Source organism: Drosophila miranda, chromosome 2, assembly GCF_003369915.1.
Source record: "Drosophila miranda strain MSH22 chromosome 2, D.miranda_PacBio2.1, whole genome shotgun sequence".
NCBI lineage: Eukaryota > Metazoa > Arthropoda > Insecta > Diptera > Drosophilidae > Drosophila > Drosophila miranda.
Window position 1 is genome coordinate 9,953,595 of NC_046675.1, and position 17,640 is coordinate 9,971,234.

At 46.5% G+C, this 17,640-nt stretch overlaps 4 protein-coding genes across 8 annotated transcripts in view; 3 read left to right on the forward strand and 1 right to left on the reverse strand.

Moving 5' to 3' along the window:
* The window catches only part of LOC108155886 (ETS-like protein pointed), a 69,853-nt gene extending 60,509 nt beyond the window's left edge, over nucleotides 1-9,344 (forward strand). For 4 of the 5 annotated variants that reach the window (XM_017287023.2, XM_017287026.2, XM_017287024.2 and 1 more), the window contains 3 exons: nucleotides 7,551-8,512; nucleotides 8,578-8,735; nucleotides 8,812-9,344. In XM_017287023.2, coding sequence (XP_017142512.1) covers nucleotides 7,551-8,512; nucleotides 8,578-8,735; nucleotides 8,812-8,875 — 1,184 coding nt within the window. In that variant the 3' untranslated portion in view covers nucleotides 8,876-9,344. Of the gene's footprint in view, nucleotides 1-3,546; nucleotides 5,195-7,550; nucleotides 8,513-8,577; nucleotides 8,736-8,811 lie in introns of those variants that run through there. The other variant, XM_017287025.2, reaches the window with a different exon arrangement.
* Nucleotides 9,345-10,030: 686 nt separating this feature from the next.
* On the forward strand, nucleotides 10,031-12,041 carry LOC108155888 (glutamate dehydrogenase, mitochondrial). The gene is made up of 4 exons (XM_017287028.2): nucleotides 10,031-10,524; nucleotides 10,581-11,173; nucleotides 11,227-11,634; nucleotides 11,695-12,041. Exons 1-4 carry the CDS (start codon nucleotides 10,131-10,133, stop codon nucleotides 11,917-11,919), a joined length of 1,620 nt encoding a protein of 539 aa, XP_017142517.1. The 5' UTR covers nucleotides 10,031-10,130; the 3' UTR covers nucleotides 11,920-12,041.
* A 649-nt stretch (nucleotides 12,042-12,690) lies between these two features.
* Nucleotides 12,691-14,594, forward strand: LOC108155887. Its single transcript, XM_017287027.2, has one exon. The coding sequence runs from the start codon at nucleotides 12,881-12,883 to the stop codon at nucleotides 14,531-14,533; it is 1,653 nt and encodes a 550-aa protein (XP_017142516.1). The 5' UTR covers nucleotides 12,691-12,880; the 3' UTR covers nucleotides 14,534-14,594.
* Nucleotides 14,595-15,367: 773 nt separating this feature from the next.
* Nucleotides 15,368-17,544, reverse strand: LOC108156637 (low choriolytic enzyme). The gene is made up of 2 exons (XM_017288234.2): nucleotides 15,858-17,544; nucleotides 15,368-15,796 (listed from the first exon to the last, which is right to left on the reverse strand). The coding sequence occupies exons 1-2, from the start codon at nucleotides 16,677-16,679 to the stop codon at nucleotides 15,530-15,532; spliced, it is 1,089 nt and encodes a 362-aa protein (XP_017143723.1). The 5' UTR covers nucleotides 16,680-17,544; the 3' UTR covers nucleotides 15,368-15,529.
* Nucleotides 17,545-17,640: the final 96 nt, after the last annotated feature.

Consider the following 17,640-nt stretch of genomic DNA (forward strand, 5'->3'; position numbering starts at 1 on the left):
GCTATACTCCAGTTCCAGCTTCCAGTCCAGGTCCCAGTTTCAGTTCCAGTTCCATCACCATCTCCATCTCAGGCTACACATGCGTTTTGCTATCAGAAAGTATCTGGTTTCATTTCCGCTCTCTCTCTCCTCTGAAGGGAGCTGTGAAAACGCATGTGGATCGGATCGTAGGAATCCCGAGCGTTATTATAATGATTGTTGTTTGTATTTAGCGTGTTGTTTACAAGTCTCGGGCACAATCAGAGAAGAAGGAAGACCTCTCTTTGGAGGTGGCATCTGTTTATTTTGTTGTCAAAATGCAGGTATTCCTCGAGCAACCTGAAAATTGCACAGCCAGCAGCAACAGCCGCATGTGGGGGGCTCGGTTTACATAGAAAATTGATATTATTCTTGGCCTCTTGCACGGAAGCAGCATCAGCCTCCCCAAACAGGTGGGTCGGTCGGTGGGTTGGGTATCTTGGGGATAGTCGTCGGTGCTGGCACTGCAGCTGTAATTATGATGGAACTACTGGGATGGGACTGGTGTTTACGATTTCCTTCCGTTCTGCCGTCTAACAGTTTATTTATTTATTTATTTATGTATGTGGCTTGCTTGTCTTTTAACAGGTTCGCTCTCTCTCGCTCTCTTGTGGCGCTCGCTGGCTAGCTCTCTTTCTCCTTCTCCTATAATTGATATGCCTCACGCGCAATGCACTGACATCCGATTTACATTAGGCAGAGCGAGATGGCGCGACATGTGTGTGTGTGTGTGTGTGTGTGTGTGTGTGTGTGTGTGTGTGAGCGGAAGTGCTTACATATACCAAGAGAGAGAGGGAGAAAGGGAGAGAAAAAGATCCAGTGGAGTGTGGAGTGCATTTTGCACACGTGCACAGAGCTAGATAGAGAGGAAGATACACACCGCGTAACAGATCCTTTAAGAGATCCTATATCCATACAATTCCTTCAACCTTTCATACCATTCCGTCATTAATTTGATATCAATTGAATGGCCGCCGAGGGCTCTCGAGTGTCGGCGGCAGCCAGCTGTTTGGGCAGCTTAAGGAACCATTCCTTATGCCTTCCATATTCCTTATAGCCCCTGTCTTACCAGCCTCCTTTGTCATTGTTCCTCCTCTCTGTAGGCGCTTCCTGTAACTCCCTCTCCGTTCTGGTCTGCTCTGCTCTCCAGCTCTGATTGCATTAAATGTGTGTAATCCTTTTGTTGGAACAAGTTTTAATTGAAATTCAACTGAAAGTATACCCTTTTTTGGCACACACCACACTCTGGCACTCCGGCACTCTGGCACTCATCTTTACACTCATTTGGTATTCATTCAATGGAATGATAATTATTATGTTAACCCTTGGTCTGGTACCTCTACCTCTTTGAACGTGTGCGTTTTGGGCAAGTAGGATCCGATCCTCTCTCTGTTCTGTTCTTCTCTTTTTTCTTTTTTTTGGGTGGAAGTGTCGCCGGTTTTATGAGATTGTGATTGGTTTTCTCTTGTTTTTTGGTGGTGGTGGCTTTTCATCGGGTTAGGAAGGTTAGGGGAGTACCCTGGAGGAGGGGCTCTGCCACTGGCAGGGGTTCAATGAGTTTACCTCCTCTCTCCTCTCCCATCTCTCCTTTGCCCTACGAATGTGCGCATGCGCACGTGCTTCAACCGGAAATGGTCGTAAGCGAGGCGCATCATCTATCTCGCTTCAGCTCTTTGGTGGCTCCCCCCAGCTGCTGTCATTGCCTGTTCTCCTCGCTTCTTTTTTTTTTGTTTTTTGTATTTCCGCTTGTACTTCTTCTCTCTATTGTTCCACGTCGCTCTTTCCACTTTACGCGCAGCCAAAAAATCAAAGAAGAAAAAATATTTTTTAAAATTTATTTTACATCATGCGATTATTATTTTGTTTGTGGCGTGTGCTGCCAGAATTCTTAAGTGCCCCAAAAAAGTCCAAGCCAAGAAGAAGCCCAACTTCAGCGATCCTTTTGTGGCCGAAATCCCAAACATGGTCAACAGCTGTTTCTTTTTTTGGGGAAGAACTTCCTTTTTCGATAACTATTATGTGTGGGCCGTTAAATTGACAAAAATTATGATTTTGTAAAGGGTGTTGTCAGTATTTTTACCAGGGTATTTCCAACCGAAAGTCTTTCCAATCTCTGGTAATATGACTAATAGATCGGAATTCCCACGGTACTGCCTTTAAGAAGCTGTAGTTTTAACGATTGTAAATCGATTTTTATCTAAATCTTATGACTACATATTGGCTCTCTATAGGGTATTCAAAGTTTCAGGCCATTGATTCCGTTCTTTCTTGTTTTATTTTTTGTGTTTTGTGCTTTATCAGCCGTCTGTCCACAAGACTTTTCCAGGAAAATGGCAAGGCACTTGAGCCCTCGTTGCAATTGCTGCTACTGCTGGTGGTGGTGCTGCCAATGCAATTGGAATCCAGCCACAGGTATGATAGCCATGGAATCAATAAGCGATTGATTGGCCCCCCAACCCTGCTGATAAGAGCCACCAGTTATTCTTTTTGTATCTTTGAGGTTGCGCGCTTATCTGTTCTCTAACCCATGGCTAAGCTTTGCTCTGGGGTCCGGCTGTGGGTCTGGGGGAACGTGCCATTTCGGGCTCCACGTTTCGCATTCGTTTCGACCGAATCGAAATTGTCATTGGTTGGCAGCAGCAGCAGCTCCAAAGTCGAAAAAATGCCCCAAAACACGTTTCCAGAGCGGGCCACCATTTTTTAATTTTATTTTTGGTTAGAAATATTATATAAACCCATACATGCTCACATGTATCTCAAGACCTGCAGACACGTACGGCCTGGGGGCTTGAAATAGTTAACTAATTTTTTAATTTTTGTTGGGTTTTTTCATTGTTTTTTTTTTGTTTTTTTTTTGTTTTTTTTTTGTTTTGGCATGATCTCATCGTATGTGAGAGAGGAGGGGCAGTAGCCAATCCCACTCTGGCTGTGGGACTCTCTGTATCTGTGAGATACATTTTCTGTTGGCCATCAGCAGAGCTGCCCACTCGATCATCATCATTGGATATCTCAGCGTCGGACCGAAGTGGGCCGAAGATACAGTCTTTGATGGCCATTTTGTGTGCTGTGCTGTGTTGGCGTTTGTTAATGATCGAAAAAAGCTAATTTCGAGGGAACTGTACTACAGTTCTCTCCTCAGAGGAGAAAGAGCCGAGAGAGGGGAGAAATCAACAAGTTGAATCTTGCCCGAACAAAAATATCATTTAAAATGCGCAGCAGTAGTCACTCACTAAAGTGCACACACACTACACTAGGCACACTACCCACTGATTATGAGCGGGGAGCAGTGGAGAAAGGGGAGCGGCAACGAGAGAGTGTGAGAAACACCCTGTGAAAGTATTCTCCCTCCTCTCTCCCTCCGATGATGATTATTATTTGCCATTGGCACATTCGTTCGTAGTGCGTACCCTCCCTCTCCCACACACGCAAGCAGCCGGAGAAACCCGAAGGGGAACCCGAACGAGCGCAGATACGAACGACGAGGCACGAACGAAACGAAACGAGCCAGCAACTTCAGGGCAACTTCACTTCTCTTTCGAACGCCGTCGAAGGTGGAATGTATCTTGTATCTCGCGCTCGTGCTCGCATAGCAGCATTCTTTTGAGATCCGTTTAGTGGCAGCCCTGGATTGCTCATACGCGCCGCGCGCGATAAGTGTTTTAAAGAAAACTTGAGAATTGAAATGCCAGATAAAACCCAAACTGCAATGAAAACAATATAATGTATATAGTAATAAAAAATATATATATAGTGCCTGACAGAGAGAATAAGAGTGTTGTGTGATATGCGCATTAATTTATCAACGGTGCCAGTGCCAGTGCCAGTGCCAGTGCTAGTGGCAGAGTGAAACGGAAAGAGTCCAGAGGGCCCACAATTAATTGCCATTAAATTGCAAAAAATAAACCACAATTGGATTTGTACGATATATATAAATATATGTATCTGTAGCCGACGGTGATACGTAGGAAAGAAATTTCCCATGGCATTTCAGAACACAAGTGTGAAACAGGAAATGAGGCGCTGAGAATCGATCCTCAATCTTTGTGATTAAAATCTCTTCAAGTGTCACACGCCCACATAAGTCACAAGTAGAGTTGTCCCTTGTTAAAAATCCCCCCACGGAATAGTTAATACTTATCAGAGGGGCACAGGCGGCACTCCAATTGATTAGAGGCCAGCCCGCATAAAAACAAACAATCATAAACCACACACAAAAACCACCGAAAACCGAAAAATTCTATATGTGACAGTGCAAAAATTAAAATATTCCAAAAGAGAGAAAGAAGAAATCAATTTTAATACGAGTGCAAGTACCACCAGCAGCATTTAGAAGAGCCACAAAACAGATCCCGCAGATTCCACACACAGTAACTCTGGACCATCGTCAATGACGCCTCGCTTTCTGATTAGCGAGGAGGAGTTTCCGTTTTCGAGAACCGATCAATTTGTGAACGAAGCAGCAAAGAGATGCCGCCCTCTGCGTTTTTAGTGAATGCCACCATAATCAGCAGTGCCGCCAACGCCTTGGACAGTGACAAGGAGTCGGATCTCCTTCAGCATCAGCACCAGCACAGCCATCATCTCCTCCAGCAACAGCAGCAGCAACAGCAAAATTACAACAACTACAACAACATGGTCCTGCAGAGCTATGAGAATTATCCCAGCTACCATTTGGGACAGCATCATCATCATCATCACCATCCGCACCATCATACCCAGCAATCGATGCATCTGCAACATCATCAGAGCCTGCAACAGCAGCAGCAGCAACATTTACCACAGCAGCAACAGCAGCCGCACCTGCCACAGCAGTATGGATCACCCACCCAGCAGCAGCAGCCACAACAGCATCCGCACCATCGACTCTCTGGCGGGAGTACGGGCAGCACGACGACCACCTCCTCCGGCTCCAGTTCGAGTGCCTCCTCCTCCAGCAACACCTCGTCGCAGGGATTTTTGCCCAACAGCAGTGGCAGCGGCAGCGGCAGCAGCACCAATAGCAGCAACACCAGCAATCTGGTGGGGGCTCTAAGCAGCTCCACGGCTGCCTCCTTGGGCCTGGGATACTTCAACGATATGGCGCCCTTTGGTAACGACTCCGGTGGAGTGGGAGTGGGAGTGGGAGTCGGGGGGAATGCCTACTACACGGATTCGGATGTCAACTTCTTCAGCACAGGTCAGCAAATATTTACCAACATCAAAAACGGAACAATCCTCGAAAACTTTTTAATTACAAATTGTTGGGGTGTGAAAAGCATCTGAAAGATACGTGGCAATGCGTTGCGATGCGGTGTGGCATAATTAATTTCGTTTGTAATTCGTTTTTAAGTGTTTGACACGCAACAAGTTGACTCTGTCTCTCTCTCTCTCTCTCTCGAGCCATGCCACAAGGGGTGGCAATAAGTAAATGGATGGCTGGCTGGATGGGAAGACTGTTGTTTGTTGAATGGGGGAGCAGAAAAGAACAGATTGACCTGGTGATAAGTGGCCAACACCTCTTGTGGGGACGCACTTCTTGTGGCAATTAGATGGCTTGTTTGCTGTTTGCTGTGCGTGGGGGGATAACAAGATACTTGAAAGGTTCAACATTCTTATAATAGATACAAATCAAAAGATACGAGAGTAATACAATAAGGATTTAATCAAGGTACACATCTGTATGAAATACTACTTAAATATACCTTAAATATAAAAATATATACATCAACGATGCAACAAAGATTCAATCAAATTACAGTAGTTACGCCAAAGATACAGGAAAAGCATGGCAAGCAGACGCTTTAGATACAGTATAAAATATAGTACAAAGTTTCAACCGATTGTACAAAAATACTTTAAAAATATAATAGACACATCAATGATTTCAAAGATACAACATAAACCTTAAAATTGCAATGTAGCAATAACAAAGATACAGAAAATACAACATACAATTATAAAGTCTAATACGAAATTGGTAACCAAAGATACATCTTCTACATATATAGAAAAAACATCAAATGTGCAGAAGATTCAGCAAAGATTCCAACAAAAGTACAGAAGTGCTAAAAAAACCCTATGTACATAGATACAAGTATAAAGATGCCCTAATTTAGCAAAAGATACAGCAAAAATTCATCAAATTTAGAAAAGATACTGAAAAAATATGATTGATACAAGATAGATACGAGAAAAATACAACAGATACACAGTAGAGACACAAGGCAAAATGACATACAAAATGAAGTACGTTGAAAAGATACTTAAAATTCAGATACAAATGAAAAGATACATCAAAAATGTAAGATCTTGTATCTCTTTGAGATACGTTAGGGACTTAACAAAGATTAAAAAAAGATGCTGGCTACAGAAGATGCAACATGGATACATATGCAAATCGAAGAACCAAAGATACTCTTAAAATTTACAATAAAGATACATTACAGATGCAACAGAAATACAACCTAGATAGAAGCGAATACGGAGGCATCATTAGAAGATTCATTAGATGCCTACGCAGAGATACAGATACAAATTGTACGAGCAGTATCTCTGTATCTCTGATGATGATGCTCTAATGATGTGATTCCTGCTCTCTCCTCTATCGCCAGCGTGTAAGAGAAGAGGCGGCACCTAAAAAGGCGCAGCTGCTGCTACTGCTGCCACACAACTCTTTGACCGCCACCAGCCAACCAGTGGGGCTGGCTGCCTCGTGTATCTTTGTATCTGCGCAGTAGCGTCGCCGAGCGAATGGGAAACATCGCTTTGAAAGCTTTTTCATTGCTTCTTCGGAACGCCAGAGAGTGTGAGAGAGAGAGGGAGAGGTAGCAATCGAGTGAGCGTACAGCTGCGCATGTGTTTGTATCTGTGTATGCCAACAGGTTTTCGTATTTCACAGATACTTGCGAGCAGCGTGCTCTCGTCTCGGCCTCAGTCTCGAAATGTGTGAAATTTCCGTTGTATTCGCAATTAATGTGGCGTTACACACACACTCTTACATACCATTAGATCCAGGGGGATGGTGATGTGGATGGTGCCCCCTCGTGTGTATCTATGTGTGTATCTATGAGATGTCTATGTGTATCTGTATCTAAATCAACGATTGGTATGAGTGTACGCTGTGATTTTTGATTGGTTTTCGAACTCTTTCACACGCTTCCCCTTCCCACACACACACGCTTTCGAAATGGGAAAAGACGCCCCATTTAGGAGAGTGTGTGGTAGATGGAAATTCTCTTGAAGATATTCTTCTCCATTGAAAGAAAGGCAGGTATTTGATGGAATGGGGAAACCTTTTCTAAGATGAGATACTTGGTTTCTTTCATTCTCAATGATTCCCCGCTGATTTTCACTTTCTATTGCTAAGATATATGTGAAAAAATGTATCTTAACATTGAAATTCAGTCTTAAGATTGGTTTGTATAATGTATCTATAAATACGTCCTTTCATTAGTAATTATCGATCTACATGTATCTGCCACTTTATCCTTCTCCAGTCTATATCTCTATAACTAATCCAATTGTATCTCGTATCTTTTCATGTCACTCTCCAGGCTACAGCAGCAATACACATGAACGACCCAACAACAGCCCGCCCCCGCAGCAGCAACAGCAGCAGCAGAATCACAACACGAACACGAACAACAGCAGTGGCAACAGCAGCAACAATTCGATGCTGCCGCCTGCTGTGCAACAGCAAAGCTCCAGCGACAGTAACAACACCAGCAACAACAACAACAGCAACAATACGAATCCAAGCAACAACAATAACAACAACAACAACATCGACTACCAATTGGCCGCCATTTCCGCCATATACCACCAGCATCAGGTGAAAGAGGAGCCCGGAACGCAGAACGGAAGCGGTGGCGGCGGCGGCAGTGGCGGCTCCTATGCGTCAGGGCCGAATGGTAGCCAGAACGATCCCACCGATCTCAGTAGCTATGGCCTGCCACCGCATCTTGCCGCCGCCTACAGCGGAGGAGCAGGCAGTGGCAGCAGCAGCGGGGGAGGAGGCACAGCCTCCAATGGGGGCGGAGCGGCGGGGGATGACAGCGATTACCATAGCACCATCTCGACGCAGGAGCACCAGAGCCAGGCCTCGAGCGGAGGCAACGGCAGTGGCAACAACAGCAGCGGCAACAGCAATGGCTACGGCATGGATGGAAGTCCGGACTTTTACAACTCGTACGGACGGGGACGCTACCACGACTATCCGCCAGAGTTCACGCCATACGATGCCCAGCCTTTCCAGTCGATGGGCGCCCAACCGACGGCCATGGATCAGTGGGGGGCACACACGCACCCACATCCGGCGGCATACATGAGCACCCTAGGGCTGGACAAGTCGCTGCTCGGTGGCTACACGACGCAGGGCGGAGTGCCGTGCTTCACGGGCTCCGGACCCATCCAGCTGTGGCAGTTTCTGCTCGAACTGCTGCTGGACAAGACGTGCCAGAGCTTCATCTCGTGGACCGGCGATGGTTGGGAGTTTAAGCTAACAGATCCAGATGAGGTAAGGCCTTGAAAGGATATCCATGGATGGGCAGCCACTAATCCCCATTGTCTCTCTCCTTTTAGGTGGCACGTCGCTGGGGCATACGCAAGAACAAGCCCAAGATGAACTACGAGAAGCTGAGTCGCGGCCTGAGGTACTACTACGACAAGAACATCATCCACAAGACGGCTGGCAAGCGCTATGTCTACCGCTTTGTCTGCGATCTCCAGAATTTAGTTGGGTAGGTCTCCCATTCTCTTTTAGAACCCTCTTCAAAACAGTAGCTAATGAATGTATCTTTTTCTTTGGATTTACAGTCACACCCCTGAGGAGCTGGTGGCCAAGTACGATCTAAAGATTGAGAAGAAGGATGTGGACTAGCAGGAGAGCAGCACGGAAGCTGCCTGAACGATGAATTGCAGCAGCAGCAGCCGCAGCGGCAGCGGCAGTTGGAGCAGCCGTCGAAGAGGATTGAGAGTCAGAGCTTCTCCCCGCAACAACAGCGGCAGCAGCAGCAGCAGCCACGGATTGTACTCAACAAAAAACAGAGAAATATATTGTTTAAATCAGCGTGATGTTAGCTTTTAAGCAGCAAGCAGTACCACCCACCACACCCAGCCAGCCCCCCCCCAAGAACTGCGATCTTGCAACGAGATTAAAGTGTTCCCGCCCCGAAAACAGAACCCTTTCCAACCATCAATTTGTTAATTGTAATTATTGTGTAAAAATTAGACTTTTGAATTAATTTGAAATTAATTTAAAATATTCGTACTTGCATAAGACTAAGATTTAAGGAATTTCGTAGTCCCCCCCACCAAATCCTCCTGTAGCATCAAGAAAAAGAGAATGGAAAACCAGTTAAAATTTGAAGAAAATTCTGTGTGTGTGCGTGTGTGTGTATGTGTGTGCAATGCGAATGCGACGATTGATTTAGAGGCCATAAACAATATATAAAAAAAGCAATGTGTCCCCCAAAAAGTGATATTAGAGCGCAACATATTCTCTGTTGAAATAATCATTTTTTTAACCCACAAGCAACATTTCAGAATCATTCAATCTTCAAGGTGTAAATATTGTAAGAAGAAAGATGATGTATAGGAAGTGTAGGAACCCCCGAAAAGCCCCCCTAGTATTTATATAATAACTACATAAGCTCTCCCGTCTGTATCCCTGTATCTGTATCTTGTACGTGCTTCCGTGCGATCCCAAAAGTTTTAAACAAAAGCAAAGTTGATCCATTTAACTAAAGAACTCTTCTATATACATACTATATACATATGTAGGATATAGCATCCCTTAGGTTAGGCCATACTTAAGTCGTAGCTCTTAGATGCTTAGCCACGTATTAAACGTAAGCACACATATACTATATATAATACAGATATATAGCATATACGCATATATATGTAGAGCAATTCTAAAATATTGTATTTATATACATCGTAATATTAAAGAACTAAAATACGATAAACACAAACATTAAATAAAAGCAAGAAAAATCATAAAAATCATTCAAACATAGTTATCCATGAATATATTGCTGAGTCGTATCTTTGTCTCTGTTATTCCGTTATTTCAGTATTCCAAAATTTCCATTCATAATTGAAGAACAAAATATTTTTTTAAATCAGGCAAAATGCTACGCAATTTAACAATGACGCTGTTGAAGCAGCGACCGCAACAGACAAAATCGCAGTCGCAGATACAAGGCCACAGGTACGAGCACAAGATGCCCGAGCATCTGAAGAAGGTGGCCACCGACAAGGATCCAGAGTTCTCGTCCATGGTCCTGTACTACTACCATCAGGCGGCCCAGGCCATGGAGTCGGAGCTGGTGAAGGAAATGGGCAAGCACTCACACATGAAGCCCGAGGCGCGACAGGCACGCGTCTCGGCGATCCTCAATCTGATTGGCAGCGTCACCACCTCCGTGGAGGTGAGCTTTCCGATCATCAAGGGCAATGGTGCCTACGAGATAATCACGGGATATCGGGCCCATCATATACGCAATCGTCTCCCACTCAAGGGAGGTAAGTTTTGAAGATCTGTATCCCCGGAGATACGGTATCTCATCTGCTTTCCATAGGCATCCGCTTTGCCATGGATGTGGACGAAAATGAGGTCAAGGCCTTGGCCGCCATCATGACCTTTAAGTGCGCCTGCGTTAACCTGCCCTATGGCGGCTCCAAGGGCGGCGTTCGCATCGATCCCAAGAAGTACAGCGTGTCGGAGCTGCAGACCATCACGCGTCGCTACACGATGGAGCTGCTCAAGCGTAACATGATCGGACCGGGCATCGATGTGCCCGCCCCGGATGTGAACACCAGCGGACGGGAGATGAGCTGGATGGTGGACCAGTACATGAAGACCTTTGGCTACAAGGACATCAATGCAGCGGCCATTTGTACGGGCAAGCCGGTGCACATTGGCGGCATCAATGGACGCAACTCGGCCACGGGACGCGGCGTGTGGAAGGCCGGGGATCTGTTCTTGCAGGACAAGGATTGGATGGATATGCTCAAGTGGAAGACGGGCTGGAAGGACAAGAAGGTCATTGTCCAAGGATTCGGCAATGTGGGCTCCTTTGCCGCCAAATTTGTGCATGAGGCAGGCGCCAAGCTTATTGGTGTAAAGGAGGTTGATACCCAGCTCTTTAACAAAGATGGCATCGACATTAATGTAAGTCTATAGATCGAAAGCTCAAATATGGTACTCATGGCTCTTTTCTGCAGGATTTGATAGCCTACAAGGCGGAAAAGAAAACAATCAAGGGCTACTCCAAGGCGCAAGAGTCCAAGGAAGATCTCTTGGAAGCCGAATGCGATATCCTGATGCCCTGCGCCACACAGAAGGTCATAACCAGCGAGAATGCCGCCAAGGTCAAGGCCAAACTGATCCTTGAGGGAGCCAATGGACCCACCACTCCCGCCGGCGAGAAGATCCTCATCGACAAGGGCGTCCTCCTGGTGCCCGATCTGTACTGCAATGCAGGCGGCGTCACCGTCTCGTACTTCGAGTATCTCAAGAACATCAACCACGTCTCCTACGGCAAGATGAACTCCAAGACCACTTCCCAGTTGATCCACGAGGTGATCAACTCCATCAATGAGTCGCTCAATCGCTGTCCCGGTTCTGAATTTGTAAGTGCTTCAGAGGCAGATGTGTATACTCTCTAATTCCTTAATTTTCCCAATCCGTAGCCCGAGATTGAGCCCAACGAACGTCTCATACGCATACGTGACTGCACCAAGGAGGCCGAGATCGTGGATGCCGCTCTGCAGACTGTGATGGAGTCGGCCGCCGCTGGTATCAAGACCACCGCCAACAAATTCGAGACGTGCAACGATCTGCGCAAAGCCGCCTACATATATTCCGTCTTCAAGATCTTCAATGCCGTCGAGAGCTCCGGCATTTCCCAACAGTAGTCCCCATATGATCCTGATTATATAGCATTGCAATTAATGTCCAAAATTTTATAATTTCTTTATACAAAATGTTTCTGCCTAAGAAGGCGATTTATTTAAATATACAATAGAATACAGTAAGTTAACTGAGCAATCTAGAGATTTGATTGATACAAAAACAGGCTAATTTCATGTGATTAGGAGTCGAAATAGTTCTTAGAGCTGGCCCCTAGCTTAGAGCACAGCCCCTTTGTGGAATGAAGTACATAAACCCCCAAAAGAAGACACTTTCTCGCACTAAATATGGGTATTCGGGAGCTACAACTTACGAAGCTTTAATCTTAAGGTGCTTGTACCTTAAACTTTTATTCTTAGATTAAATGAATGAATGAAAACTAAGGCAAAACTAAGCATGTGATGTTTTATAAGAAATATAGATGTTTCAGATGTAAAGAACATATAGAAAGCCCTGCACTGTACTCGCAAAAGAAAATACCTTTTGGCATAAGGGATGCGGAAGACAATACTTTACTTTATTTTAATACTGTTATTGCAACAAATATTATATTTCTTATATTGGACATTTAATGAATTTTTGTATATTTTATCCAAATTTTTAAAGCTTAAGAATGAGACCATTATAATGTCGATTCAAGCAAGAGCCCTGCTGCATTATATCGTACATAAGAATATATCCGAGATGCTCGAAACTGACAAATGTCTACTTTACTTATCCCCTTTTGGGTTTCGTTTAAATAGTACCTCTAGAATTATAAGTCACTCTCACATAATCAGTTAACAATTTGGTATTGATCAAAAGTATACGGAAATTCCTAGCATTCACAAGGGCGCAGAACCCACCCATAAAACTGAAAAAACTTTATTCGTTTTCACACTTCAGATCGATAAGAGATTATTTATTCGATAGTTATTTTTTTTTTTGGGTTTTGAGTTAAAGAAATTCTAGAGGTTCAACCACAAAATGGACGACATACAGCCGTTCAACAAGACGGAGTTCCTGGAGGGCTACCTGATGAAGCACAAGGAGCTGGGGAAGCGACAGCGCGAGTACAAGAAGATCCTCTCGGGAAAGTTGAAGTCGCGCAAGGAGACGATCATCGAGGCGAGCTATGAGAATGCCATCGATCAGCTGGAGGACGAGAAGAACGATCTGAGGGCCCAGATCTGGGTGGCCAGCGGGACAACGCACCAGAGGAACAACCAGCGGTACTTGGAGCTCATCCGCTGCCATGTGGACTGCCAGGAGAACCTTGCCCTGGACCTGAGCACCCTCAAGACCTCCATCGGGAACATGGAGCGCGAGATAAGTCGTGTCAGCAAGCAGATCTACAACCTGAACCGCATCACGGTCCCCGACAATCAGCACCAGGCCCATGTGGGACGCGTGCGCAAGAAGATGACCATTTTGGAGAACTCCCTGGAGGTGGGGGTGCGCCAGGAGTGCGGCTTCACGGCGGCCAATGCAGAGCTAAGGGAGCAGCTCATCCGCATCCTCAACCACCGCACCTTCTTCAACGATTCCTACACGAAGATGGTCCAGAAACTGAACAGCGACAAGAAGTACCTGATAGATCTCATCGAGTACGCACTGAACACGTTCGATGGGTGCATCGATGTCTACGAGAAGATCGACAACATCGCCAAGCGGGAGGCCAAGGAACGGGAGGTGCGACGCGTCGAGATGCAGGGCATCATGCGGCGGGTGGCCGCCGATGGGGACAACTCGGCCTTCCTCGAGTGCAAGGCCAAGCCACGAGAGCTGGCGGACCTCCAGCCCAAGGAGTACCGCCGACGGGACGAGTTCCGGCGGCTGCACAACAAGAAGATCAATCTGTACAACTCGGTGCTGCAGAAGATCCTCGACTACACGGACTCCAACAACGTGGAGGAGGTGATCGAGAAGTTCCAGCAGCAGGAGAGCCTCTACTACTCGTTCTTCAACTACGCCAACGAGATGTCATACCACATCACGCTGCTGAACAACTCTGTGAACCGACTCTTCGAGGACATTATCGCCCTCAAGCGGGAAAACTCCAGCAGCCTGCAGGATCAGCTTGATCAGATCGCCTCCCTCGAGGTGCAGGTCAGCCGCAAACAGGAATCCAACATGCAGCTGCACAAGGCCCGCGAGAGCAACGATGCCCGTCTGGAGAACCTGCTCCAGGGTCTCGAGACCGTCTGCGAGATGTGCTCCATCGATGCGTCACCGCTGGCCCTCCTCCTCGGCGACCACACCCACGTCAATCTGGTCAACTTCAGTCGCTTCTGCAAGCTGCTCGAGATGCGCGTCCAGGAGCTCACAGCTAGCGTCTACGTGATGGAGCGCCAGGACGAGGGCCGCTTCGACTATGTGGTCAAGCAGATCGAGAAGATCTGCGAGCTGCCAACCGATCTCAACGACATAGTGCTCACCCAGCAGTGTCCGGAGTGCGCCGAGGGCGAGGCCTTCAACATGGACGACGGCGGCGACGGCGTCCTCATCCACACCGTCACCGAGGCCAAGAAGAAACTCTACGAGAAGGTCACCCAGCCGGAGATGCAGTACCGCCTGCACAGCATCAGCCAGTGCCGTCTGCCACGGTCTCGCCTTCTGGCCGCCAAGAGGAATATGTAGATTATCAATTCCTCTTCGTATCTGTTTGGTTTTAAATATAATACGAGTATTGGCAACATTATTGGGGCTATACATTCATTGGTTTCAGTTTATTGATCGATTTGTGGGTTTTCGATCCGTGAAGAGGACAGCTAACCACCTTGGAGATCATTAAACAATTATATTATCACGACATCAAGGATCTATGGGTACATGGCACCGCAGCTTCGTTTCACGAATGGTAAAAGATTCATGGTTGGCGAAAATTTTGGGGGGACACATATAATGCAGATCATCAGAAGCAGAGCTCACATATCCCCTCAGTGGGGGAAAGGAAACATTAGATGTGCACGACGATGGGTATGTTCTAAAGGGAGCCAGAGACGACCAACAACATCGAATGCCATTATTGCATTTTCAGAGCAGAACAAAATATATGGCTGATACTGAAATGATGAGGCGGCACACAAAGGAGAGACTATTTTCTCATAAAGAACCTTTTCATTCGATCATTCAAAACAAAAACTGTGCCGAAGTTCCATAGAGGATTGGGACTTGAAAAATGTTTTTCATCGAAATCCCAAGACTGTGGATACATAAATAATAATTCTTATGGCCAACGATATTCATAGTAATAGACTGATTCTACATATTCCTTCTAAGTCTTAACACTGTAGATGGATAATCAATCGAGTGGGTGTCCCTGATTCTAGGAGTCAATCAGGAACACCCACTCGTTTGATTCCATTCTCTACTCATTCCAAAACCATTTAGAGTATCTTTTAACGATCCATCACTTCGAAGCCTGAAACTTCAGCTGCTATCCTCTTAAAATTTGCAATGTTTCTTCAATTCTTGTTAACATTTTATTAAATTATTTTAAGACTAAATATCAGGTAAAGATTGATAGATTCATAGATGCTTGTTGGTATGTGGGGGATGCTTTAAATAGTTTCGAGCGTTGGTGATTCGTTATATCTAGTAGATTCTTTTGGTTCATTGGAGATTGGATCATTCCTACTTCTGGGTGGATTCCTGCTTCTGGTCCTCCTCCTCTCCCAGACCCAAGCCGCTGATGAGGCCGCCGAGGAAGCTGTCCACAATGGGATTTCCGCTGCCAGCAGCGGGAGCAGGTGCGGGAACAGCACCAGGAGCCGTGATAGGCGAGGCTGGGAAGGAGGGACTAGCACCCACCGATCCACAGTCGTACATGCGATTGAGCTTCTGAATGTCCAGGTCGGAGAAGCCATTACGCTGGCCCATTTGGTCAGCCCCATTGGATTGCTATGGAAAGAAGGATAATGGATATCAGTCAGAAGAAATACGCATATCTTCGAGCACCTACCATCGGTACAATGGTGGGCCGTCCGTTGGTGGAGAAGGCGTTCTTAGAGTAGTGCATCACACTTCCATAGTCGTAGGGCACTCCAAAAGCCTCGGTGCGGGCGGCCTTTTCGAAGTTGTTCATCGCCGACGACTGCACGTTGCCGTACTGGATGGCCACGTAGCCGTCGCGTTCCATGCGGTTCTGTTCGTGCAGGAATCCCAAGGCGTGCATCAGCTCGTGCATGGCCGTTCCGGGGCGGCTGAGGCATCCGGGACTCTGGAGATTCACCTCCTGCTTGCCGCCAACGCGTCCGACGGAGGACCAGCAGCCGGAGTTGCCGCTCACGATGGAGATGTAGTCGCGCTGGGAGCTGCGCTGCACGAAGCGGATGCAGGTGCGGCGGTGGTACTCAGCGATGGCATTCTCGATGGTGGCCCTGTCGCGGGCATTGAATGCGCCGCGGATCTCGTAGGGAACCACGCCCTGGGGCCAGCGGGAGGATTGGGTGGGCAGGCCGTTTTTCATGATCAGGTCTGTCTGGGGCACGAGCATGTCGCCCTCCAGGTAGCTACCCAACTCCTCAGGATTCACCTGATCGGAGTCCGCACTGAAGTTGCCCACGAGGACGGCCGTCAGCTCCTGGTCTGGTTTTCCGAACAGCGATGCGCCCAGGGGCGCCAGATCGATGATGTCCTTGCCCAGGACGGGTGGCACCTCCTCAATTCCATTTCCCGGCAGCTCCACCACCTCCGTGTCATCGTCATCGTCGTAGGACACAGCCAAAGGCACTGCATGGCAGATGGCCAAACCCAAAGCTAGTAGGAGAATCACTCTATTCATGGTTTCGATTGGTTGTATTGGTTGCTTGTGTTTGCTGATTGGAATGCGTCGTTGGACTGTGGTTGAGTTCTGGACGGGATTGGGCTTATATATCCCCCGATGGCCAGCATAATCTCGCGGGCCCCCAACTCTTTATCGGACGCGGCGGCCGGCGGCTTTCATATGCATAAACATGTTTTCCCCACAGACCTTCGCGGGTCTCGTAGTCGTCGTACCCGTACTCCCATTCGCAATCGTCATCGTCTCTGGTTTTGTCACACGCTTTATGGCTATATGGCTCTGCAAATATTTGGGCCTGTGGTTCCTCCGTTCTGTTCTGTTCTGTTCGGTGCTGTTCTCCTCCAGCTATTGCCATAAAGTGTATCAGTAGTTTGTTTGCATATCCAAAAGTTAAGTTTAACGACACTTAATTCGTGATTTTGCGCCGCCCCCAAACGATAACCGATAAGAGCATTATCTTACAGCCCGGCGACCTCTTAGCTTTATGGATGATACTATTCTGGAATATTTTGCCTGTGATTTAGAGTGGAACATTATAATAGGAAGCTCTTAAATAATTCATGTTCAAGGAAGTTCTAACACGCGCTCGAGTACAAGACGAATGGCATTGAAGTTGGGTTCTAAACATGAACGATTAAGGAAGACGGAAGATGATAGTACGTTGAGGTCTGGTAAAAACAGTTTAAGATGGAAGTACTCTCAGTTCATGGATATAAAATCTGAATATGGCAGTATGGCACTTTTCGAATCGACAAAGCAATTGGAGGATCCTTAAAATGAAAGTCAGTGTTGTTTTTGGATCGAAAATCTATAGAGGAAGTTTCAAGAGAGAAATTTTGTCCAATTCTTTAACTTACAAAGATTGGGATTGCCAAGATTGGGAATATTTTCACTTTTTGAACCCACAAGATGGTAGTTTTTCAGTTTTTTTCAGTTTGGGAAACGATTGCGCAAACCATTT

Bases quoted from the DNA above. Each gene is read 5' to 3' on its own strand.
- LOC108155888 (XM_017287028.2), top strand. From the start codon at position 10,131: ATGCTACGCAATTTAACAATGACGCTGTTGAAGCAGCGACCGCAACAG. The intron at 11,174-11,226 runs GTAAGTCTATAG...TCTTTTCTGCAG, and splicing joins AAGATGGCATCGACATTAAT to GATTTGATAGCCTACAAGGC. The intron at 11,635-11,694 runs GTAAGTGCTTCA...CCCAATCCGTAG, and splicing joins GCTGTCCCGGTTCTGAATTT to CCCGAGATTGAGCCCAACGA.
- LOC108155887 (XM_017287027.2), top strand. From the start codon at position 12,881: ATGGACGACATACAGCCGTTCAACAAGACGGAGTTCCTGGAGGGCTAC.
- LOC108156637 (XM_017288234.2), bottom strand. From the start codon at position 16,679: ATGAATAGAGTGATTCTCCTACTAGCTTTGGGTTTGGCCATCTGCCAT. The intron at 15,797-15,857 runs GTAGGTGCTCGA...TTCTTTCCATAG, and splicing joins GGCCCACCATTGTACCGATG to CAATCCAATGGGGCTGACCA.